The sequence below is a fragment of the Ischnura elegans genome, chromosome X (assembly GCF_921293095.1).
Source record: "Ischnura elegans chromosome X, ioIscEleg1.1, whole genome shotgun sequence".
Taxonomy (NCBI): Eukaryota; Metazoa; Arthropoda; class Insecta; order Odonata; family Coenagrionidae; genus Ischnura; species Ischnura elegans.
The window spans coordinates 92,764,788-92,791,310 of record NC_060259.1 but is presented as its reverse complement, the minus strand read 5'-3'; the positions used below and the strand labels follow the sequence as shown (position 1 = coordinate 92,791,310).

At 37.1% G+C, this 26,523-nt stretch overlaps 1 protein-coding gene across 4 annotated transcripts in view; it reads left to right on the top strand.

The window, feature by feature from the left end:
* LOC124170592 (membrane-associated protein Hem) overlaps positions 1-26,523 on the top strand; it is a 50,040-nt gene that overhangs the window by 14,742 nt on the left and 8,775 nt on the right. For 3 of the 4 annotated variants that reach the window (XM_046549401.1, XM_046549399.1, XM_046549400.1), the window contains exons 12-20: positions 2,753-2,885; positions 6,694-6,813; positions 8,265-8,401; positions 9,277-9,524; positions 9,614-9,716; positions 14,492-14,720; positions 14,806-14,899; positions 17,279-17,439; positions 21,074-21,094. In XM_046549401.1, coding sequence (XP_046405357.1) covers positions 2,753-2,885; positions 6,694-6,813; positions 8,265-8,401; positions 9,277-9,524; positions 9,614-9,716; positions 14,492-14,720; positions 14,806-14,899; positions 17,279-17,439; positions 21,074-21,094 — 1,246 coding nt within the window. The remainder of the gene's footprint in view (positions 1-2,752; positions 2,886-6,693; positions 6,814-8,264; positions 8,402-9,276; positions 9,525-9,613; positions 9,717-14,491; positions 14,721-14,805; positions 14,900-17,278; positions 17,440-21,073; positions 21,095-26,523) is intronic. The other variant, XM_046549402.1, reaches the window with a different exon arrangement.

Below are 26,523 nucleotides of genomic sequence, written 5' to 3'. Positions count from 1 at the left end.
GGTTCTTTCTTTTGGCTTTTAGTCATGAATACAGCTCCCCCTCCCTCGAGATTCCAATTTGTGGTAGCCTTTACTCTGCGATGATTGATTGGTGCAGTGAATGACATTGTGGTGAGGGTAAATGTCATTGAGAGAAGGGGAAGAGCTTTGAAACTTGTGTGTTGACTCCGGATGAATTTGAATCTTTTTTTACAAGTTTTTAAACTCTTTGATGAATATTTGAGCATTGCTGATTACCGTATAAGCGCGTGTAAGAGGCGCACCTTTTTTCCCAGAAATTGCAGCCGAAAATGAGGGTGCGCCTCTTACACAAACTTCTTATCTTCCTCCCTCCCCTTCACCAGTCGCAAGTCTAAGGGGAACTGAGTGGCCTTGGTTTCCAGTGTGAGTCAGTCATCTGAAACCCTGGGTCAAAAACAAGCGGCAGGCAGGGGAGTTTCTCCCTTAGTGACGTATTTTTAAAATGCTCCTGTTTGCTTTTCTTGTAAGCATCGCGCCGTCGCGTCGGTACCCCAGAGGTGAACATGGAAGATCGCGCAGGGTTTATCGCTCCGGAGGGCGCGCTCAATTTACTGCCACGAGTGGGCATCCCGCGGCATTTATACTGCATATAGTAATCGCTTATCAAACGTTGAGAAACGAAAGTTTTGAAGGACATACCTGGTTAATAGTCAATATCTGTCTTTCCGAGTAATTTCCATTGCGCTGAGGACCTGATTTTCTAAAAATCATCTTCAGACGCTAATATGAGGATTATTGCAACTGAAAAGTATATTGGTATCAAAACCTACGCTTTAAAAAATTCGAACGAGTGTGTTCATTGTTGGACTAAATTGTGGATGGAAGAAATCAGAAATGCTTTTAAGTGAAGAGCGCGGAAGGAGAGGTCCAGGGGAAGGAGCACGATCCCTCTGTCTTCGAAGAAAGCAATGGAATACGGAGGGGAAGGAGCGCGCTCCCTCCCCTCCGTATTTCAAGCTACGAGGCTATGAGTGAAGGAGCATGGGAAGAACACGTCCGATCTTGCATGTGACGTCGTTGCCTTCAAAGCGAAGGGGCGAAGGCGCAGCAATGTGATATACGTAGTTTGCGTTGCCTAAAGTTTCCAGTCCGTCTCGTCTTGTTTGAATGCGCTTATGCTACACTTGTTTCCTCCGAAATTGTCCTGTTTGGACTATTTTGAATATTAGTAGCCTTGTTGTAACTATAAATCTTCGCGTCAAACAATTAGAGCTTAAAAAACTTAAATTTTGTCAGATATGTGTCGCGTTAGATCTCTTTCTGTTTTTGAACCTTGTGTGTGTCTTACAATTATTGAAAGCTATCGAGATATCTTCGGGCTCAGTAGATGACTCACCTAGCATTTGGCCTCCATAAACTGAAAGATCGATCAAGGTCAGTTGGTGAGACAGGGTAGGTATGAAATTTCCGTTGTTTCCATTGTTCCCCTGTAACTTGATGTTTTCCTATTTTCCTGTGGGGTCTTGAAAAGGAAAAAAATGGCAGAGGCATTGGCTGATGGAGGGCCGAATAAGGCTCCATTAAATCTACGACGTGGTTATTATCCTATGGCGCTGAGATTGCCCCGATTGTTGTCCAAGCTCTTGGGAAGGTTCATGCTATGTGCCTGTCGTGTATTGCCTTAAAATTTTCCACGGCTGCAATTCTATTGCAATACTCCTGCGAGAGGATTTAAACAAAATTGTTTGTGAATAGGAAAAGCATCGTAGAGCAACGGCGTGTGCGAAGAGAGGATCGGAACTCTTTCTACTCCCTCTTATGCCACTATTACCGCCGCAGTTATCAAAATTTCCTCATTCAATTAATATTGAAAGAGGAAAATTCGAAAACTGTAGAAATTCCAGGCGTACTGGAATTTCGACAGTTATCGAATATACGTCTGCAACACCGCGCGATAGTATTAAAAAAATGCAGCAAAATTTTTTTCTTCATAGCTTCGATGCGAAAATAGGGGTGCGCCTCTTACACACGCTTATACGGTATATTCTCTGCTCTAATGCATTTTTTTTTTAATTCTGCGCTTTCTCATATAATGCGTGAGCTCTCATTAGATGTGGTCTGTAGATTCACATTTTTGGCTCTGAAAGATGAACCATCATACTTTGATGAAGTACCAGTTCATGGGAAGTTTCACACATTCGACCATCATAATCCTATCATCGTTCATTATTGTTTTTGGATACAGTGCAAAATTACATGAGGCAAAACATATTTTGGAAATGGGAGTGTTGAAACCAGATGAGATGTACGTAATAAAGTGTGTGGAATGGAGAAAGTAATCAACTTCTTTCATTGACCATGAGCCAGTTTCACAAATTTGGAGTACCTAATAGAGCACATAGGAAAGATGCACAATTTGTCAAAAATTGCTGTGAGCTAACAGAGAGCTTATTGTATTAGATATTGAGTGCCACGAAAATGTGTTAGGAAGAGTAAAAAGGGAAATGATTGGTGTATGCTGCCTTATCAAGGTTAAAAATTCTTTTCGCTAAAAATATCGTTTCTCATCTTGTGAAAAGTAGCTTATCATGTGGATTCCAGCGTCAATGATAATCCCTTGAAAGGACTTCCATTATATCCGATAAAAGGTTCTGTTGATCTTTTGTAAAATGTATTAGTTTTTATTACTTCTTGGTGTATAATAATGGGTATATAATTCTGCTTAAATAATGGTTCACTTTTGAATTCTAATGATTGAATATGGTTTTAATTATTTTTTTTCTAATTGCAGTTTCTACAGCAAAATTTTTGAAGACCAGTTTCACATGTGTTTGGAGTTCCCTGCCCAAAACCGTTATATTGTTGCCTTTCCATTGATATGTGGACACTTCCAAAGTTGCACCCATGAACTTTGCCCTGAAGAGGTGAGGAAAAGGGTCATTTACTTTTCACAAGAAAAAATATAAGCTTTGTCAGCTTACATTATTTGAATATCATTTTTATGCATGCCAATCCATCTGAATGATTACTCCATGTACAGACTATCCCAAAGGTTGTGTGTCGTTTTTGGCCTCTAATTTTAGTAACTTATCATCGAGCAATATTCATGAAAATTGGCATACTTATACGGAAAGGTCCTAAGTTTTGTTGAGTGTGTTAGCAAAATTTTGCAATTTTGACTTTTGGACCTCACAATGTGGATAGAAACCAAAAATTTGAATTTGCCGTATGCGGTTTCATTTGAAAAAATCAAGATAGAAAAAAGTGTGAATTTCATTCACCAAGATGTCAATTCTTAGGTTTGAGGACTCTTGCAGTAACACTACCCCATAGTGTTACAATGCCCCAGACATAAGACTAGATGACCTGCCATTCGCGAGAAAAACGCTCTGAAACTTTCAGTCGTACAGTATATAAACCCATGGGTCCTTCAACCGAACGGTGTGGTAGCCGATGTAGTTAGCTGGTAGGAATAGTAAGCCGAAGGTTTCGTGTTCGAATCCTCAACCCGACTTTTGCATAATTCTCATTTTTCAGATCCTTGTTCATTTCATTGATCAATACATTAATTGAAAATATTAATAATTCTCATATCTGTATGCAATATTGTTAACAATTTTACATTGTATTTTCAAGGTACATATTTGCTTTTCCTTATTGAAAAATAAAAATACAATCATGTTCAAATTGAAAATTTTCGTTCTTTCAACATTTTCAACTTTTCCAACCAAATTATTTTCTTCAAATATTTGTTCATGTTGTACATTGAAAACTGTATCCATTGGAGATTAATATTCATATTGTGAAGGCTATGAATAACAATATGTTTATGTGCTGGATTCTGAAATTACTCAAGAGCCAGAATGATATTTGTCGTAAAACACTCGAAACAAAAGATTTTTTAACAATTTGCTCATCAAATATATGAAGATTTTTTCATGAGCAGCGAATTTTTTTTAGGATATCCGTCAAAAAGCAGACCTTGTTCACATTTCTAAAGATGTGTCTTTCTGTGGTTAGTTTCGATGCGGACCATGTGTATTGGATCATTTTGTGAAAAACAGGGGATGATAACTGATGGTGAATGATCGACTGAATTTTAATGCAATCTTCTCGTGAATTAATCTCTCGTCCCTGTACAATTAACATTAACAATAAACAATTAATCTAATTGATAACAATATTGCATATATGAGTATTATTATATTCAATTAACGTATTTATCAATGAAATGAATAGAGACGTGCGAATAGTATCCGCGAATACTCGAATACCTCGAATACTAGAAAGTATTTGATATTCGAGGTCTCGAATAGTTATGCTAAAGGTACCGTCTTGAATACCTCGAATACTATGAATTTCGTGTCATACACTGTCGCACGCACGTCTTTGGTAGTTGACTCGGAAAAATGTAGAGAACTGTAGTATTTTAGTGCATGCAGCACCGTTTTAAGCAAGTTGATGCACTACATCAAATTCGCATATTAGAGCTGTGAAAAGAGATTGACCTGGGGAACAGAAAATAATCTGGTGAAAAAATCCTAAAATCCCCGGTTTCCCTTACCAGGAGAGCCTCAGTGCCGTGGGATAGTAGCTACATAGCACGATCCGCTACCCCCTCCATCCATTAGCCTTTGACCCCTCCTCTTACGACGCTTTCCTCCCCTCTGAAATGAAACAAAAGGCCCCAGCTCGCACAGGGTTCGTATCACGAAGACCACAAATCAAAAGCTTCAAAAGAAAATATCAAGTTACAGGAGAATAATAGAATCGTGTTTCACCCTTCCTTCTTTCTCCCCCACTGACCTTTTTCTGCCTACCTGCTTCGAAGTTCCCCATTTCTGGAGGTCAACCGCTGCATGAGTCATCTCTTAGCGCAAAAGGTGTCTAACAATGACTTTCGTCAATTGGTATTACATCTTTATTGGATTGAAATATTAGTAATGTGCGCGTTATTTCAAAAAGAATAAGACCAAACAGGACGTATTTCTGACTTTATTTAAGCATTTTATGCAAAGAAATAAATTTCAAAATACGACGGAGACTTAGCATTCTGGCGAAACTCGATATCCTCGCAGCTGAGCTTCTCGGAAGTTGATCCAGTATTTTTTTCGAAAACATATATCAAGTTACAATTAATGAGTTACACTATAAATCTCTATTGTCACAGTCACAGACGAAGGGATAATTTCTCAAGATATTTGGTTTCTCCCTGCTAGCAATTCGAATTCATTTACTTATCTTGTGAGAACTTCCAAAGATGGACTGAAAATAATTGAAGAAAATTCGGTGGAGAAGCACGTGTATTTTGCAAAATGCCTCGAATTGTCTGCTAGCAGTTGACAGTAGGAGTGAGGGTAAAGCGAGCTACCTGTTGAAAATAAGAAGTTGGATGAAGCTGAGTATCAGATCAGCGTGCTGCTGAAATGGTGTTGGTAGATACGAATATATACATCAGACAGAAATCATCGTAGCAGTGTGAAAGCTGAGATGGCATGCAATCATTTTTTCGCGAGTTGGTGTGTCCCCTTAGGATATTTGAAAGAGATGTTAGTTGAATCAACTATAAGCCCAAATGTTTCCATAAAATTAAAATATTCCATTAATCAGCTAAATTCCGGTTTGAATCCTTTAAAGGAAATCTCAATTACTCGCCAAAATCCTGGGTTTCCTGCTGAATAGGCAACCTAGTCAAACATTCCCGCATTCATCGTTTTTTTCGTCCCCCCTGAAAAACGATAGATCGAGGTTCCACTGTATACCTTTATATTTATACATTCATCAAGGGAAATAAAAGAAGAAACATACGATTAATATGCTTTGTGAAATTCTAGTATTCGAATATTTGAACAATGATTTAATATTCGAATTTGATATTCAAGTTTGAGAAATCTGCTATTCGACCCATCTCTAGAAATGAACAAGGATCTGAAAAATCAGAATTATGAAGAAAAAAAGGAAAAAAAGTCGGGTTATGGATTCGAACATGAAACCTTCAGATAAATTATTCCTGCCAGCTTCCTACCTCGGCCATTTGGTGGAGAGAGCGGACGCATGGGTATTATTTACTGTACGACTGAAAGTTTCGGAGCGTTTTTCTTGGTAATGGCTGGCCATCTTGTCTTATGTCTGGGGCATTGTAACACTATGGGGTAGTGCTGCAAACACTCAAGTCCCACTCCGAACTTCATTTCCCAACCCTAGCACTCCCCTTTTTAGACTATCCAATGATATGTATAGCAAAAAATGCCTTGTATTGCTACACAGAAATAACATAATAAAAAGTAGACTTTTGTGGAATACGTATGTACATGGAAAATTAAAAATTACCATGGTTATTTTTGCTAAAAAACTTCATGATCTAAAATTCTGTTCCATGATCAATCTAAAGTTCACAATGAGTATTGACTAGTCAAGTTCATACTTAAAGGAAATACTCATACGTAAGAAATAGACACATGATGAATATTATAGAGTGAATCTGGATTTTATTTAAATAAAGGGAATGTCAGAAAATCATTTAGAAAAATAATTTGGCTTCAAGTTGTTTTTCATTGTTGGCTTCATCATGCATTGGTCAAGTCTCCCATTCAGATGTTCCACCGTAAGTTTTATGAAATAGTCCTGGTGTCTCCTAATTAATTTTCTACCACCTCAAAACATATGGAACAGAAGATTCAAGTTTTCCTGTAGCTTTCATTAATTATCTCCTTTCCCTATCAATTATATTAGCGTCATCATATTAGAGAGAGGAGCTTGTCTGTGGTGAACATGTTTCTGGATGAAATGGCCAAGGAAGCCAAAAATATCATCACCACCATTTGTGATGAGCAGTGCACCATGAGTGATAAGGTAAGATGTTTTGGAAATGATATCAACTTAATGTGGTGTTTTATACCCCATTTTTCTCTTTATATTTTCTATTTAGAGTTGAGACCCAGCTCACTTGGTTTCATACTTGCTTGTGAAATGTATAGAGCAGAGTAATCAGGTATCCACGGGACTTTGATAACTGTAAAATCTGGTAATTATGCTTGGAGTTTTAAAACTTGAAATTTTCAGTGAATTATTAGGTATTTTGGCTGCATTTTTATGGAGTCATTTAATAGGTGAAAAATTCTTTTTATGTGAATGAAATCAACCACCAAGTATAAAATATATGCATGGACCGCTCCGCCACGACTGTTGTTGAGAGGTGGTGATTACTCAAGGGAAGTGATGCTGCGCGAAATCTTTACATGTGAATATTTCTCAAACCTGGGCCTATGTGGAAGAAAGCAGTGACACTTTTTCTATCTTCCCTATATAGTTTCAGAAAATAACATCCGCATCCAGATTCCGAACATCAATCTCGCGATGTCTCCTTGTTAGTATGAAGAGTTAAGTAGATAATTCTTGAACTGTGATATCTTACTAACTCGTTTCAATTCTGGTATTAACTTATTATAAAGTGTCAAACCCATGGATTTTGGACCTATGGCTGCATTATGAGTTATTAAAAATTGATACTGCAGATCTTTACATGATATTGTGTTATGAAGATGGTATGAATCATTGGTTGGATATTGAGAAATATTATTTTTACGTGTACATTATTACCATATTAATGTACATACATGCAAGGAATTGGTAAGATATACAGCTTCTTCAGGATAACATGTAGCTCTTCTAGAAAAATTGCTTATACACACTCAAAGTAATTCTCCAGTTTGTATAACTCCATCATTTTGTGACTTAAGTAGTCTAAATGTCATTGTAGTTTTCTGTTATTTTAGGATAATTAATAAATAAAATTATCTTTACCGTGAAATGACTTCAATGGGAGGAATATATTTGAGTTTGCTGTAGTTCATTACTCTTTGGCCATGTTATTTTTTAGTTCATTTGGTGAAGAGGTCTTTCATGGAACTAATGAGGTTATTAAAAAAAATTTAACATCGGTTTTCATTGCACGAGTCTGATGAATTTTTTTACGTACTGTCCAAACTCCATTTAGCAGAAATGTATTGTATTGGAATAATTATCCAGGTTTGAGAGGTATATGCCATTCAAAGGGGACTGCTATCCAAACAATTTAGGTGCAATTTTTATGTACTGAACTGCATCTTTTCATAAAAATATGTGTAAAAATTTTGAATGGCTTTAATTAATTTTTGCATTTCCCAATTATTTAAACAAAACTTTCTTAAGGTTCTGGGATCTGATGCAGGGATCTAAAATAAGTAGATGTATGTGAAAGGAGTTTTGACTCCATTGGTACCTATTTTTCCCAGCAGTGATTGAACTTGGACTTCTTTTTTTAGCTACTTCCTAAGCACTGTGCTATCCTGATTTCACAAGTTTTCAACCGGAAGAAAAAGGATAAGAATAAGAAGACCTCTCCAGAAATAGCAAGGCCTGGGGTGGAAAGTTTCCGGAAGACTCGTGAAGATCTAACCACGTATGAATATTTTTTACTGTTTTCTGTCAATCTCAATCTTTCCACATTTTATTTAATCCTTGGTGAGGTTAGACAATGTTTACTTTAATAACCTAAACACTTAATTTTGAAGCATCTGTTTTTTCTGCTGCTTTCAGTCCTAGTGAATTATATACAAATTCTTTGACCAGTGATATCATTACTTTAGATAAAATCATTCCAATCACAATGTTTTTAAATTATTTACAATTTTTTCTCATCCTATTTTATAGTTGAAATTATTTTTGCTTGTCTAAGATTTACCTTTATCTTAATCTTTGCTTATGTATCTTTCTTCTGTGCTCAAAGTACACTTGGTTACATGAAACACATCGTGCATAGTGAACCCCTCCAGCTAAAGACCACCTGTCTTATGGAAAAGGCTCTAATCCTCTGATTGTATTGCTCTGGTTATGACGTGAATGAGCTGCAAATGTATTAGCCTTTGTTCACACCTTAGGTTGGTGTCCCTGGCCTCTCTGATACACAGAAGCTGGGCAAAACTCATTTCATGCCAAAGGGTTGACTGAATTTCCCACTCTCAGAGTGACAGGGTGGTGGGTGATCTTCCTGCTGAGGTAATGAATATATTGATGGCATCAACCCTGTAACTGGATACAAAAAAGTTTGCTTGTTAAGAGGGGTGGTTGCTATTTACTTGAGAGTTACATCTTCAACATTTGCCTCCAATACTATGTTTTGAAATAATTTTTTTCATTCTACTTGTGCTAAGTTCCAATGAAGGGGAAGGTCTAAAAAGTTTATTCAGTTAGGGACTAATTTTTTGCTATTAGCTCCCATTTCTGGTTTACATTGATGGCCTTTTGATGAATGACTGTTGCTTCCTATTTTCTTAGCATGGATAAATTGCACATGGCATTGACAGAACTGTGTTATGCCATCAATTACTGCTCAACCATAAATGTGTGGGAGTATACATTTGCACCGCGGGAATACCTCCACCAGCATCTGGAGAATCGCTTTGCCCGGGCCCTGGTCGGCATGGTCATGTACAATGCGGACACCAGTGAAATTGCCAAACCCTCAGAACTTCTTGCTAGTGTCCGTGCGTACATGAATGTTCTTCAGACAGTGGAAAATTATGGTACGATAGTTTATTTCCTGGAAAAATTTCTACATTTGTCATGTCACTTGACTTATTAATGGCCTACTAAATATTTCCTTTAATTTCAGTTCATATAGATATCACCAGAGTATTCAACAATGCTTTGCTCCAGCAAACGCAGCAAATGGACAGCCATGGAGAGAAAACTGTCGCAATGCTGTATAATCAGTGGTAAGATAATAATTGTTACCTTGCTGAACTTTTCTTTCGATAGATGATATCTTGCATGTTTGGAGTTGAAGGTGTGTTTTCTATACAATCTGAAAAGGCCAACCGAGGTACGTATTTTTTTACATCAGTTGGGCAAACTTGAACTATTTATTGGAGTAGAAGTCCAGGATAACAAGTGCTGAAGGTCCATGGAAAGTCAGTCATAAAAATGCTAACTTGTCATGTTTTCTGCGTAGTCACATAGATTATCTGGCCTCTGGATGTTATTTGATCAGAAAGATGATAAAACCAGCTACAGTGGAACCCCATTAAAGCGAGTACGGGCTATTGCGAGACCCCCGCTATTACGAGAGTTAGTCGAGGCACCGTCAATTGACCCTATAATAAGCATGTTTGAAAAATTCGTTTTTACGAGGCCCTTTAGGAGCTTCCACTCGCCATAGCGAGGGTTTCCATCGACGGAGAACCTTCTCCAAGAGTCCCTAATCTCTGTAATTTCTTGCGATCTGTTAGAAATGAAGTTAGCATGGAGTGTACAGTCTCAAATTCATACAGTAAACTGGCGTTCGATAAATAAGTAGTTCATTTTGGTGAAAATATTGCGGAATTAAAATTCGCGAATTCTTGATCTTCTTTTGTTCCTCGGGCGGCAGAAAGCAGTCGGCAGCGTACCCGCACGTCCGTGAGTTATGTGAATAGAAAGCATTTGATGGCAGACACCATGGCCAAAAACACCAAACACGTCTAAGCTAGAAAATAAAAATAATAGAGTAATATGAGAGTGGCGAAATTAATTTATCTTCCTATTCGCTCTTCGCAATAAAAAAACAAAAGCGCCCAAGGAATGCTGACCTTGAAGAGTTAGAAGGAGCTTTGTTCGGGTGGTTTTGCCCACTTCAATCTGCGAGAACGTCATAGAAAGTGGCTATGCCTAAGCCTAACGCAGAGTATTTCAGGGATAAATTTCGAATCGAGAACGTCAAGAGTACGGAAGGTTGGTTATACTGATTCAAAGCACCATAGCGTTATCTCCCGTCATAATTGCTGGTGATGCCTGCATTGTTAACCTGAAGTCGTGGAAGAAAACACTCCGATCCTAAGTATCTTAAGAAGTATTCCCTGCATGGTATAACATAGACGAAACAGAACTCTTGTACAACCTACTCCCCGACAAAACCCTTGCAGCACGAGGTATTTCTGGCAATGATGCTTCTAGAGGTAGGTAGTGCGCTTTAGCGATAGTGTAGGGTGTACGATACAATGATACTCAGCGTGAATTGTCCGAATGGACGTATTTATTCTCTGTTGCGGTTACAAGTAATAGTCAACGATCACAATGTACTATTTGCATTGGTGAACTATACGCGTCAGTGGTTGGAGTCGTATTGGCGCTCTTTTCCGACACCCGGGCGGCTGAGCCTGGTGGCCGCTGGAAGAACTCTCAAAACAACTGACTCTCGTTTGGCGCCATGCATTCGGCGCCGTCACAGATGGCATATGTGAAGAGCTGATGCTGCGCTTCCAGTTTATTTACTTTAAAAATTCTGCATTCCTTTTTCATGTTTCTCAGTCAGTATTGAGAATTTTAAATCAATAAATTCAAACTCGTAAGATTTTTTGGCCTTAGGGTCCATCAGATGCCGCCCACCTTTCCGTTTCTTTGCCGAAAATAATACCCATGTGAGTTATATTTGTCGCAGTTTCTTGCATCTTGCTTTTGTTTCATTTAAGTGACATCAGCATAATACCTGCGTGATATTTTTTCGTGAAATAATATCACGTTAATATCTTTTCTTATATTACCAATTTTAATTCAAACCGTTTTTATTTCAGTGCCGTGGTAAACTTGTCAGTGTATTATTTCAAATACTTCGCGAGCGTAACACTCAAAAAGAGACTTTTTTAACAACGGCAATTTTAATCACATCATTTTGCCTGCTTAACAAACTTTTTACTGTAGATAATGAAGACATTACATTATATGATAGATTAAGTATTCCAAGGCAGGATCGTTTTACAACCTTCCACCATTTTCGTCTGCAGAAACAAATGCAATACGTGATTTCACTTCCCTGCCGCTTAACGTGCAGGAACAATTAACACACACCAATGGAACTATTTGAGGCATTAAATAACTGCAATACAGTTTTATCAGTTATTTTTGAATTTTCAGTGGAAAATGCCAAAATAATAGAATGATCACGTACATGCGCTATTTAAGTACATAGAGAAATGGCTTCGTTGGGTGTACATTGGCATAATGATTGACAAAGCAATGCTGTGCATGATTTTTACTCAGCACGGCGGTTATAAATTGTTTGAATAGTTAGTTTTTTTTAAAGTAAGGAAATTTAGTGACGCAAAAAACATCGCCTTTCGTCTGAATTTATGCTTACGTTTATCGGATATAAATTTCTCCGTCGCCGCACCACTCCTGTTACTGTATAACTGTTCACAATACGTATATTGGCTATTATTTGCTCCACCTCCGGTAAAGCGACAATTCGCTATAGCGAGTGTTTATTTGAGCCCCGTGGGGTGTCGTTTTATCGAGGTTGCACTGTAATACCTATGCTGCCATTAGTCTATACGAGCGTGATGCGCCTGCTCCCAGCGGGCTTCCCCCGCTCTTTTCAATGCAGGTCCACAGAGGGATAGGCGCGTTTCTAATTTTAAAATGTAGAAAAAAAAGGCAGGGTCTTATGTATAAATTTAATTGGAATATTCATGTACAAATTGAGGTCAGAGGACCTCTTTAAACACAGCATTGGAAGTAATTACATTATCCTCTGTTAAACGCACATGATGACTCGTACTTACGTATCAACAGGAGAATTGAATGTGGAATCAGCCGCATTTTGATAAAAGTTATTTAAAGAATGCGAGATATTGTTGCAAATGAACAAATGTATCAGTTTGTGCTCCGTAAACGTCAGGAATATTTACAGTTTTTTTTGCTTTTTTTTTAATTATTTAAAAACCAATTTTAGGAAATAATAGCAATATTTAGGAAGTAAGATATGCCGTCGCGTATTCTCTGATAAATTCTGTGCATTTTGGTACTTCATTTGTGGAGTTTGGTTGCGTATAAGTTGAGAAAAAGGTATCTATACAGTAGAAATAATATAGAAGATTATGCACATTTTTATAGCAGATTGAAATATAGCGTAGTGGCTGGCATGGGGACACTCCTCTAAATCTGAAAGAATTTTTAAACTTCAAAAGTGGATAATAAGAATCATTTGAAAGGCTAGGAAAAAAAGAGTTGTAGAGACCTATTAAAAAAAACTTAGGATTGTGCCTGTTATCTTGTATCTATATGTATGAATCAATATTACTAGTAAAAACTTAGAAGCTAAATTTAACTTGGAGAAGAATAAAAATGTTCGTAGCCAAAAAATCTGACTGTGAAACCAGCATGCACAATCTTGCTCTGTTCAGAAAAGACCCTACATACATGGGTTGTAAATTATTTAACAGTTTGCCGGTTGAAATAAAAAATGAGCAAAGACTGGTGTGTTTTAAAATTAAATTGAAAAAATATTTCCTTGACAACTGTTTGTACAATGTAAGAGAGTTCTTTTCAAATGGCTGATAATATTGCTGTATGCTGTTTAAATACAGTAGACTCCCGATTATCCGGCTGCGGTTTATCCGGGTTGCGGATTATCCGTGCATGATTTTCACTCTCGCTCAATTTTTCTGCGATCTTTGTTTTTAAAAATCCTACGCAAAATCACCAGAATTACTGCATCAATGCTAGGACATACGGGGCTTATCATTTCCGTTAGAATCCCCTTCGTAAAACGGAAGCGATCGCGCTCTAGTTGCATTCACGGGAGCACCGTGTTCCTGTTTTCCAAGCCTCGCAGTGCGCGACCGCGCTCCTTGATCACGGATACAAGTCCCGTCGCAGTTTCAACCCGGGCAACTTGTGCGAGACGCGAGTACGTGGCGTAGTGCCTGACAGTGTAGTTTGCGACGTGTAGCAGTGGTTTTGAAGCATTCGTGCAAACCTTTTTCCTGTATCCGTTATCACACAGCCACGGATGCGTTGTTTTCGAAACCAGGCCATACACAAAGCATTAATAATACGAGTACATCCACGCTATCGTCGCTAAAAAAAAGATCGCGAACTGGCGAAGAAAGCTCTCAAGGAGTCCTGGAAGCACTCTAAAGCAACACAATAACTGCATAAATAATAATATATTGTTTGTTTTACGTAAATTATGAACATTAAAAGACATTTAAGGGAAAGTTTGGATTATCCGTGTTTTCCGATTATTCGTGCCGTCTCTCCCCATCATTACCCCGGATAATCGGGAGTGTACTGTATTCTAATATCTACTGTCACTTTATTATATTTTAACTTTTTTCTTTATGTGACGGGGTCTATATGTGTAATAACATATCAAGGGGACCAATTAATCCAACTATCTGTCTATCTATCTTGGAGGTCATTCAATCATTCCTTTTCTTCAGCTCGGTACATGTCCATTTGAAGTCTAGGTTTATCTGTACATTTAAACTGCTGTTGTTCCTGGTATTGCAACAAAAGTGTATATTTTGGACATTTTTGATGAGCAGTCCCTTCACTGAGTGGACTAAGATGTTTGCACATGACACATACTATGTTTTAAATAACAAATTGTTTGGTTCATGCCTTTAAAAAAATTGCTTTTCAAGGCTGTCATTCTAATTACTGTATTGTATATTTTGGACCAAAATATGATAGTTAAGTACATAGATCAATCTGTTTTCAACTCTACTTGTAGGTACTCAGAAGTACTTCTGCGACGAGTAAGTGCTGGAAATATATGTTTTTCTAATAATCAGAGGGCATTTGTTAGTCTCACTGCAGAGGGTGCTATTCCTTTTAATGCTGAAGAATTCTCAGATATTAATGAGTTGCGTGCTTTGGCTGAGCTCATCGGACCCTATGGAATGAAGCTGCTGAATGAGACGCTCATGTGGCACATAGCAAGTCAGGTTCAGGAATTAAAGGTTGGTTGCCTTCACCTAATGATGGGTCTCGTATTACATTTTTATGTACCACGTAATGAAGTTAAATTATTATCCTCTTTTTAAGAAATTGGTCGCTGGAAACAAAGATGTTCTGGTTGCATTGAGGACTAATTTTGACAAGCCTGAAATCATGAAGGAGCAGTTCAAAAAGTTACAAAGTAAGTTTTTCTACTTTTCTTCCTAAATTTAATATTGATAAATAGTCACTTTTCACGGTAGAGTTTTACAATCTATGTTTATCCTGAAACATAGTTATTGCAGAGGGGTTATAGGAACTATGACATAACTTGAAGACATAGGTAAATTGAAAAAAGTCAAGGCCTATTCATCCATTATACAGTGACATAGACATTGTAATGTCCTTCAGGATACATGGCTGAGTTCATCCATGTACTCCACCACTGCTTTGTCAATACCAATGCTACATATGGCAAATGAGCTCCTCAGTGTCTGACCCCATGGTAGTCTTACATCATTCAGAGTGTCAGGGTTTGGGTGGAATGCGGATCAGAGATACTGGAAGGGTTTTGTGAGTAATGTGGTTTGGGCCTTAAGGAGCTGGTTTTTGTACGTTAGGCTCATTTTCTGGAACAATTTCTACATCAACTGTTGGAGGTAGCTCAGGTGGCTAATATTAGCGTTATGTGCTGGTTGTTGGACTTTTAGTGGGAAAAGGATGTTTCAAATTATTCTATGACTGTGTGGAGAAGTTAACTTTTATATTCTTTGGTTGGTCATTAGCCAATGATGGCATTTATTGGGGAAGTGAGGAATGGGTTTTGTTTGGGGGCTGTCTTTAACAATAGGGATAGATTAAAGGGGTGGAGGAAGTTGGATTATCACAGCCTCTAATTATCTAACAGACCTCTGCAATCTGGCTTATAAATTGTAAATTATGGTAAATGCATGTACAATGGGGTTATAAATTTCACCTTCACGTTCGTGTCTTTGAATTAAAGATGTGTATAAATATCTGTTATGGTATTATGTCTTGTTGTAAAACAGGTTCTCAGTGATTCACCTCAATTTGTGAATAATAATAATATTTTTTTAAATTGGCCCGGTGATCAAATACATGATTTAGGACAAGTCAAAAAATCACAATTACTATTTACACATTACAACCACAAAATTCTATTATCCATGTGCACATTAGAAATCGATTTGTTTTATACACACATTAATATTATCAATATCCACAAAAACAGCCTGTCTGGGCATTTTGTATCTGGGGTCGTTGTGTCTTACAATGGATTTATACAAGCAACCCTGCCCTGGACGAGCCAAACCTTCCCTTCCAAGGACTTGGAGCCTCACCTCTTCATTTGGCAGACTTGGACTTTTATTCACCAACGCCAAGACCAGCTGATAATTTATTTATGGCCGGCAAGTAGAACATGGAAGACGAATTGATTTGAATTATTTCTTTTACCTGGCCCAGATGATTGAGAGAATTCACTGTTGTTGATAGAAATAGTTTACTGTTAATTTTGAACATAATTAGCCAATCACAGTCTACAAACACTCATCTTTGTGTTAAGAATAGTGACATATTGTTAAGTTTATTCATAGGGTATGGTATTTTGAGGAAGCGACCGACATCAAAGGTCATTTGTGCTATAGTGGGGAAGGCAAGGATTGAGAGAGAGGTAACAAGGGCTTAAGCTTGCACTTTACGATAGGTGCCAAGGTTAACATCCCCTCCAACAGACGGAGTGCTGTGCTTGAAGGGTCCTCCACACAACATTCAAGTAGGGATTGGGCAGTCTCGGAAAAATCTCTGCCACTGCCGGAATATAAACTGGTGCCCACGGGGTGTGGAGTCAACAATAGTTAGCGCACCAACCTGATCCCCATTTCTTCATAAAATAGCACAACTTTTCAACCAAGTATTTAATAAGTAGAGGGTGGAGCGGTTCCTGCTGACCAAAGATTTCAAATCTTGGGCAAAGCCATCAGGTGCCCCAATAAAAAAATCCTTAAAGGTGGCCTAGGGGCAAGAGCAGGTCTCTAATGTGAAATTCATATGCCAGTGGCTAAGTCTGGGGTGAGCTCTTCCCTTACCTATCCAAACCAAAGGAATATATGTATAAATATGAAGTGCTTCAGAGGATGTACATATTTCTTTTATAATTAGGATATGTATTTAAAAAAAATATAAAATACAGAGATACGTTGAGATTGGAACTGTTGGTCATTAATGAGTACATATAAGCTTCGTAGATAGAGACAGATATGATGAAAAATCATTACTTAACTCAGATCTAAGATGGCATATGTTAGCTCTTATGGTATTGAGAATTCCATCCTGTTACTCAGGTATTTAAATACCAGAATTGCTCTGCAGCTTGCATTCGGTAGAAATTTGAAAAATTGCTATTATAGAATGCAGTCTCCTATTGCTTATTGAAACTCTGATCTGTTTGGAATAAGTGAGTGTATGGTGGTGAAGAGTATTGAGTTTTCAACCAACAATGGCAATTGGAAGGTACCCAATGTGCATGTCATCTGGCATTATGTCATTTTTTCATTTTCAGATGTGGATAATGTATTGCAGCGTATGACTATTGTTGGCGTGATCTTGTCCTTCCGCCATCTGTCTCAAGATGCATTGGTGGATGTCTTAGAGGAGAGGATTCCCTTCCTTTTAAGTTCCATCCTTGATTTTCGCCATCAATTGCCTAACTTGGATCCAATGGTGAGTGATTCATTAAGTATTATTTCCTTGGCTGCATTTTCCTTTTGTGATACATGTGAATAAAAATGCATCTCTCTGATGCAGGAGATATATTTGCTCCAAAGAAACTAAATTTTCTTTAGCCTTTGTTTGCTTGAAAAATTCTATCAGCCTTGTGTCTTTCTTTTTAAACTGTTGCTATGAATACTTAAGCTAAAATGTCAAGCCTTCATATTATGTCATTTGTTAACATTATGTATGTTCCAGTACCTACTTATATCCTACTTTTCTATTGCTGCCAAAAAAGTGTATATTCTGTGTAATAAATATTCACACTATTCAGATGTATGTATTTGTTTGAACCACATGTTTTGTTGCAGATTCCTTGAAACACAGTTTGGCAATGCTATCACTCTTGGATTAATTTATTGGCTGAAGTTCAGTACATACAAGTATATGTAATGTTCACATTGCATAAGATAATTGTCATACCTTCGGAATTAACCGAATTGACATCCCCTTCCCCTTCTCTATTGCCATGGCATTTTGTTGAAGGCATAGATGATAGGCAGATAATTTCAATGATAGATTGAGAATCAAGAACCTCAAGTGTTTGGAAGGTTGGTTATACTAATTTAAAGCACGAAAGCGTTATCTCCCTTCATAATTGCTGGTGATGCCTGCGGTGTAAATCTGAAGCCGTGGAAGAAAGGATTCTGATCCTAGCGGAATATCTTAAGAAGTATTCCCTGCGTGATATAAAGGAGCTGAAACGTAACTCTTTTACAACCCACTCCCCGACAAAACCCTTGCACTACTGCAATGCTATTTCTAGAGGTAGGTAATGCACTGTTAGCGATGACATATGTGAAAAACTGATGCTGCGCTTTTAGTTTATGTAATTAAAAAAATTCTGCATTACTTTTCAAGTTTTGCAATCATTACTGAGAATGTTAAATAAATAAATTCGTACTTATAATTTTTTGGCCTTATGGTCCATCGGATATGTATGCTTTTTCATTTCTTTGTTGAATACATCACCCCTGCGTGTTATATTATTCAGTTTCTTGCAGATTGCTTTTGTTTTACCTAAGTGAAATTGCATTATATTTTTTCGAGAAATAATATCAAGTTAATATCTTTTCTTATGTTACCAATTGTTATTCAAATAGTTTTTATAGCAGTGCCGTAGATACCCTCCGTGTATTACTGGGTCTGTTCAATAAGTATCGGGACTGATTCTCTGTAGCCTCATCAATGCGGTGGATGGGGGGTCTGGCCTGTCGGCTCGGTAGGGGGGTCCCTCACCACTGCGGCACACTTCAGTTCAGTCATCTCCGGGCATATGTTGAGACAGCAGGTTGATTGTTATAACGTGTGACTTTTTGTGGTGAAACTTAGGAAATCCGCATCGAAGACCCTTGAACTCATTAAACAGGGATATTATGGGATGATGCCTTAAGCTGCACAAGAGTTTTTGAGTGGTACTAAATGTTTAAGGAAGGCTGGGAGCTCGTCAAAGCCGAGTACCGCGTCAGACGGCCAACGACTGCTCGAACCGATGTTCAGGTGGACAAAGTGAAAAACATTTTGGACTCTGACAGGCATTAACTATCGCCCTTATCAGTAAGTAGACTGCCCTTTCAGTCGTCACCATCCACACCATTGTAACAGAGGATCTTGCGATGAGGAAATGTGCACGAAGCTAGTGCAACATCACGTAACGTGCGTGTAATCAGCCATTGCCAAGAATTCGAAACTTCACAATGATAATGCGCCATGCCACAGTGCAATTGTTGTGCAGCAGCTTATCGAAATTTGGCGTGATTACGTTGCTTCACCCCCCCTACAGCCCTGACATGGCTCCACCAGACTTTTCCTTGTTTCCACAAATAAAAAGGGAGCTCAAGGATATCGGTTTCGAGTCCATCGAGACAGTTCAAGCAGCATCGACAAAGGCTCTGAACAGCATTCGGGAAACCGACTTCCAGAGGGCTTTTGACGAGTGGCAGACGTGCCGAAATTAGTTTATCCATGCAGGAGGAATGTATTATGAAGATTATTAAGTATTATGATATCTGAAATAAATTTTGATTTTTGGAACCAGTCCCGATACTTATTGAATGGACCCTGTATTTCAATGACGTCATGGGCGTCATGCTCAAAATGGAACTTTTTGAAACAACAGCAATTTTAATCACATCCATATCAACTTTTTAGTGTAGATAATGTAGACGTTACTTTGGATGCCAGAAAAACGTCTTCCGAGGCAGGATCGTTTTACCACCTTCCACCGTATGCAGAGACTAATGCGATACTTTATTTCATATAGCCTCCGCAAAACGTACAGGTACTATGAACATACACCAATGGAAACATTTGAGGCATTAAACAGTAGCGATACAGCTTAATCAGTAATTGTTTGAATTTTCAGTGTAAAATACTGAAATAATAGAATGATCACATAAATGCGCTGCATACATGCAGTACACAGGAAAGTGGCTTTGTCAGTTTTCCATTGGGATAATGATTGACAACGCAATGCTTTGTATGATTTTCATTCAGTGTGGTGCTTATAAATTGAATGGCTAGTTTTGTTATTAATGTAAGGAAATTTATTGATGCAAAAAAATCACCTTTCGTCTGGATTTATGCTAAAGTTAATTGGATAGAAATGTCTCCGTTGCCACACCAATCCTGTTCTCATATAAGTGTTGGCAACAGATTTATTGGCTATTATTTGCTCCACCTCCAGTAAAGCAACAAGTCGCCGTTGCGAGAGTTTATTTGAGAACTGTGGGTCTCTTTGCACTGTAGTAATTTAGTATGTTTAAGTGCCAAAAAAGAAACAGGAATCAAAAAATAGGCTTTGAACTGGTGTCTTTGGGGTCATTTTTTTCTTCTAATTTGATGATCAATTAAATAATATCAGCATTATATAAACAAAATTGGGATTCAGGCAAACAAATATCTTAATCAATTGTTAATTTATTGTATATTTTTGCTAAAAAAATGAGCTGGAACTGAGAACTGGTACCAAGAATTGGCATCTATAGGATGATTAAATCACCTATTAGATGGTCAGTTGATTTAAATTGATGGTGTCATATAACCATTCTGGCTAAAAACCATTATAAGCAGTTGTTTATTTAGCGTATTCAAGTGCTCATTTTGGCTTATCAGTCAAACCTTTAATTCTCCAAGGTTTTATGTTTCATAGCTGTGTTGCATAATTCCTCAACTTGAAACCAATGAACAAGGTTGAAACTTGTTTTTGTGTGAATCACTTGGTTACCAATTCTTTTTGGCGCCAGTTCTGGTTCTGACCTCAGGTTATTTCTGGTAGAACCAAAGTGAGCCATCCTCATTTTTTATATAAATCCCCCGAAGCCCTGAGGCTAGTTGTTCATCAAGTGTGTAATTTCATTTTATTCTTTCATTTCAATTTTTACTATAAACTGGTGTTTAGTCTCTGGTACTAAAGGTACATAGAAAGGCTGTAATTGATTTAAAATAATGTGAACTATTGTGGATTATAGCTATGTTTTGTTGATTAATAGTGATTGTTTTAAATATAAACTTATGTATCTGTTATGTTGTGTCTTAAAGAATTGTGACTAATGGCTTTCTTTGTCTTTCTTTTTCAATGGCAAAGCTTGAGAACCCTAAGCTGCAGGTCTGGATCCATTTTTTTCTATTGTGTGATCCTCTGTGTGTGTGTGTCTGTGTGTCTCCATTTGTGTTTGCTTTGTGTGCATGCATGCCTCTTTTGTTTATGTTTTCTGTGGGTGTAGCTAGTGTCTAGGCTCGAGGTAGGAATCACTTTAGGCTGGCAGTAAGTTCTGCATGGGAAAAGCATATGGGTATAAGGTGTAAGGCATTTTTGATGATTCGAGAGATGAAAGGAAATAGCTAGTAGATGTGTCACTGCAGTAAGTAAAATATATAACTCTAGGGGTAGAAATAGAAGTGAAGTACATGAATCTTTAGTTGATGGTATGGAATATTAGTCAGACCCTATTGAATATTTGTTTATTTTTCCTATCATTTGAAGATTACAGTGCAGTTAAATATTGAACTATATTTACACCTTCTGTGGGAAATTGACTAGCTCAGTGCATGTATGTGCCACAGTGGTGGTTTACATTTATAGATGCTTGACTAATTTCTCCTGTCTCGGTGAGCCTAAATCTATTTTCCAAGTAGTGTCTGCCATTATTAATCTATCATATTGTCAATGAGGTGGTCTGATTGAATGAGCAATATTTGAATCTGGTCGCCTTCATATCTTTTAGTTTTAAACAGTTATAATTTTTTCCCTCTGCGTAAAGCTCTACGATTTGACATGCAGTAGAAGTCGGTCATCTTGAAAATGGTCTTTAGACAGAGTGAGAGAATATTAGGGATTACCAAAAATGGCATTTTCAGTTCCAGGATGGTACAGAATGGAAAAGAAAGTCTGACATTTGGGACAGGAATCAAGAAAGAAAAACTTAAGAATTTACTATCAATGTTCCAAGTATTAATTTTTTTAAATCAATTTGAAGGGAGGTGTTCCTTGTTCATTTCTCCATTCATATCTGTTTCTGGAAAGAGTAATGCAGTGAACTGCAGACCACTAACACTTTTATGTCACTCATTGTTTCTTTTTGAGATCAAAATGAATAAAATGGAATGCATGAATCACAATTTTCCATTTGATGTTGAATACATCTTTGATGCAATCCCTAGAAGAATGCATGTGGGATTCATTTGCATACCATCTCAGCAAACAAAGTGAAATTAGTATCATCAACTCTGCATGCTTACTCCTCAAATCTTGGATCCACATTACTATACTTGTCTTGCAAAACTTATAATTCAGTGTATCCTACTAAGGAATCCTTAATTAAGAGCAATTTTATCCGTCTGCAGTTGTGGTCTTTACATCATTTAAACATTTTGCATTTCCTTGCACATTAATTCAATTATACAAAAAATAAGTTGTTATAGTCATCAATAAGTTTCTTTTGGATTCCTCCCCACATTAATTATTATTAATGTAATATCCATATTGGGCAGAAACAACCTAGAATGCCATTGATGTAATATCGGGAAAATTTTTTAGTACAGTCCTTTATAATTTGTGTAACTTCACTATGTATTCCTCTTCTATGGAATTTGTATTCATGTTTATTTGATAAAGCTTTCTTTGCATTAGAATCGGCAATGGTCCCAGTAGCGGATACAGAAAGAATTCAAGGGGGGGCACAAAAGATACCTTGTGCTACATTCACTTTTATTATAATGAAACTTAAATCAAGTCATGTGCAAAGTTTTAGGCCCACATCGTCAGTCGCTCCTTCAGATCTCGTCTTCACCTAGGATTCCTTCGGCGGCCTCCTTCGCGAAGGACGCGATTACGTTCGAGAGACGATCCTCAGTGAAGCTCTTCTTTATCTTCCGACTTAAGCTGGTCTTTTGGATCATTTTCGTCGCTCATGGAACGTCCGGTTCTGAGATCCGTTCATCCAGTCAAACAAAGACAAAGCATAACTCACCTAGCGTCACATGGGTCACAAAATATGCCGAAATGGAGCGAATGGTTAACGCGGAAAGAGTTTTTCTGTTTAATTTGGTAACCAAACATAGGGATATTCAAGAAAATAAGAAAACGGACGCAGTGACAGTATGCATTGGAATCAAAAATTAAATTCACCGAAAATTCATAGATAATTCATACTTCAAATATACAACAGACCGAAGCGTGGGAAAAAAGCAACAAGTTTCCTCAGTTAGATGATTAGTAAATATCAACTATAGTCTTTAGTAGTCGAAACGTACACCTAAACAATCCAGCATTAACGTAAGCCAACATGATGATTAAATAATTCCTGGGGTATAGGTTATATAATGCAAAAAGTTGTTTGCCAACGTGTTGTTTTATTTTAAAGCCTTCATCAGGGCTATGAATGAAAAAATGAGAGAACAATAATTTACAATATTGATACATAAATAAATGTTACAAAAAAGCTTTTATACAACAATATAATTAAAAAATGAGACAGGAATGCTCAAGAATTTTGACATTAAAAAAAATATTTTTTAAATTTTTTTAATGTCAAAACCCTTGTGTATTCCTTTCTCATTTTTTAATGTCAAAATTCTTGCGCATTCCTTTCTCATTTTTTTTTGTAATATTGTAAAACAAGTGTTTTGTAACCTTCATGTATGTATCAATATTGTATATTATTGTCGTCTCATTTTTTCATTCATAGCCCTGATGAAGGTTTTAAAATAAACCGAAACGTTGGCAAAAAAACTTAATCGTACGCGGAAAAAAGGTTTTGTTAGAACTATCGAATTCTGATGAAATTTATCAAACTTTTCGGACGTCATATGGCTCATTGAAAAATTTAGTAACAATTACCAAACCAGTTAGATAAATTATATCAAAAATACACTAATATTTTATCTTATACAAATAACTCCTTATATAAAATATCTTATATAAATATTTTAACTATATATTAAAACACACTAATATTTTATCAATGTAAATAATCAACCTTTGCGTTGAAATGTGAATAAGATGTGACTAAACTTTCCCTTTGTAAGCTTAAGAGGAATACTTGATGCACACAATTGCATTACGTAGTTACTCTATATCAGTATCTATAGTGCAGATGCGCAAGAAAACTTTATTTGTAGGCTTTTTACATCGATGTAGAGATGATTTTAACATGCTAGGTTATATCCTTAGCATGTATTGGGTCTAGTATGACGACTTTTATCACGTCATTCAACATGATCGCGAATGATTATACCTCAGGAATACCTCTAATTAAGGTTTTTATGTGTCGAAATACACAAACATCTCCTAACAGCTTTAATATCCATGATAATTCGCTGTTCAATCATTGTCTTTGATGAACCGGCTTACGGATAACATTGCAATGTAAAGCAGAAATAAACAGAAAAATGAACGTAAACAAAATTAAAACGTTATCACCATCACAAATAATAAAAACAAAATCATTTCTACCACCCTATCTTTTATGTAAGGCCTGTTTAAAAATCTTTAAAGTGATGAAATGGTTGTGAAGTGGATGTGAAGGCTGGGCCAGACCAACCTACGCTGACGAGGAGTCCTTCACCAGCAAAGTGCGGTGAAGAAGACCTTCGGACGTCTCTCAAACTGAAATCTATCCTTCAGGAGCGGAGGAAGACGAAGGATGGCTAAAGAAGCGACTGACGATACCGGCCTTATTTAAACTGAGTGTACACACATACAAGACATTGCCATCTTATGATAAAGAAAAGTAAAAATTGTGGTTCTGCAATGTAAGGCAATGCAGGGGGGGGCCACAATGGGGGGCACGCACCCCCATATGAATGCACCACTGAATGGGCCTCCAGTTTCTCACGACGAGTCTGATCATTGGCATACCTCCAGATTTTTATGCCCTTAACCTATTGTGAAAGGTTTTGAAGTGTATATGCCATGGTGATGGCATTAGTTTTGCTGGTTTGTAGGAGGAATTTAAGTTCATAATCTTAATGCTGTCATAATTCAAGCACCCTACCCAGTCTTTATGCTAAACTCGTCTGTTTTAGGAGGTTGAGGTAGTTAAAATAAATTGGAGCATGAGGGCTATGGTTGAAAGGAAAATGTCTATTGTTCATTGACATTTTGCTCTTTCAAAGCTACGGGCTCAATGAATGTAATTGAGGAGCTCTGCAGGCAGTCTGTGTGGATGTCTGCCATTGAGATTCCTTTATCTGAAGTCCGGTTTGCACTCAATTTGATCTTGATGAAATAGCAGGCTAATAGGTTGTTCCCTTTGAAATCTCCTTCTTTTTTTATTTTCGTAATTCTTGAGCTTGAATAAAACAGCCAAATTTTGTACTCAAGTTGGGGACTATTTCATGAAGAAGAGTCTGGTGACTCCATTTTTTGCTTTACAATTAGTGTTTTCTCTCAGGGGATTGGCATAATAATTGTAGTTTTCTTCAATTTCATGCTACACCATCATTGAAACACCAGAAGGTATGTGAATGTAGGGCTGTAACACTGTGTATAATAATGTAATGTTTTGTGATTATTTTGTTTGAAGTTTTCAAGAATGCTTTTATGCTATATCTTGGATCAGCATTTTTGATGTTACTTATCTTAGCCAGATGATGATGACTGCTGTGAAAGTGAAATAAATGGGTGCAGGGGAATTTTGGGTGTGATTTATTGATGAAACTATAAATTGGGACCAGCTATGTATCAGTGTCTAAAAATCATCGATTCCGTGATGGAATTATATGAGATTGAAGGTCAGTTAGCAATGTAGGAGATTCAATTGAACAATCGTGTATGTCTTCTTGTTTGAAGATTCTGTGTTGGGATAGAGGATGGAGACCATCAGTTGATCAATTCCATCCCAGTGGGGATAGTAGTCAAACTATTAAGTGAGAAATATTCTAATAAGAAAGTTGTACACCAAAGAAATAAAGATTGAGGTCAATGATTTCTTTGAGATTCTGGAAGTTGTCATCTATTTATACTGTTTTTGAATAAGCCATCATACAAATATTAAAGAGAGGAGAATAGTTTTTTTAGAGAAAGTGGTAGCTGATAGAGCTGCATCAAATTACTCTTAGCATTGTTGACCAATAACGGTGATTTTTATTGGAATCATTTAGATTGTACTTGTACGCATTAGGTCATTGGGGAAAACATCTTAATTCTGTAACCCTGAAAGTTTTCAGTGAGTTTCTCTTGTCTGATTTTATGGTATAATTATCTATGTTGGTATTTTGAGAACTTCTTTTTCTTTCCTTCATAAATAAATCTTCCTGGTGTCAATATTAATTAAATGCCAAGCATGGATTCATTAAAGGAATGATCAATATTTTTGTTAAGGATAAATGTTGTGTAAATACTGTATGATTTAAAAAGCTGTGAAATTGTTTATCACTTTGAACTATTCCGTAATTAGGGCTTTTATTCCTAGCTCGTTTTACCGGTGCTTTTTGTTTGACTAGCCGTACAGTTCATAAGTTTTCTGTAGTCATTTCATCAAGTTTCAGCCTTCGGTTGGAAGTTTTCTAATCAGGTTGATAGGTTTTAGTTGG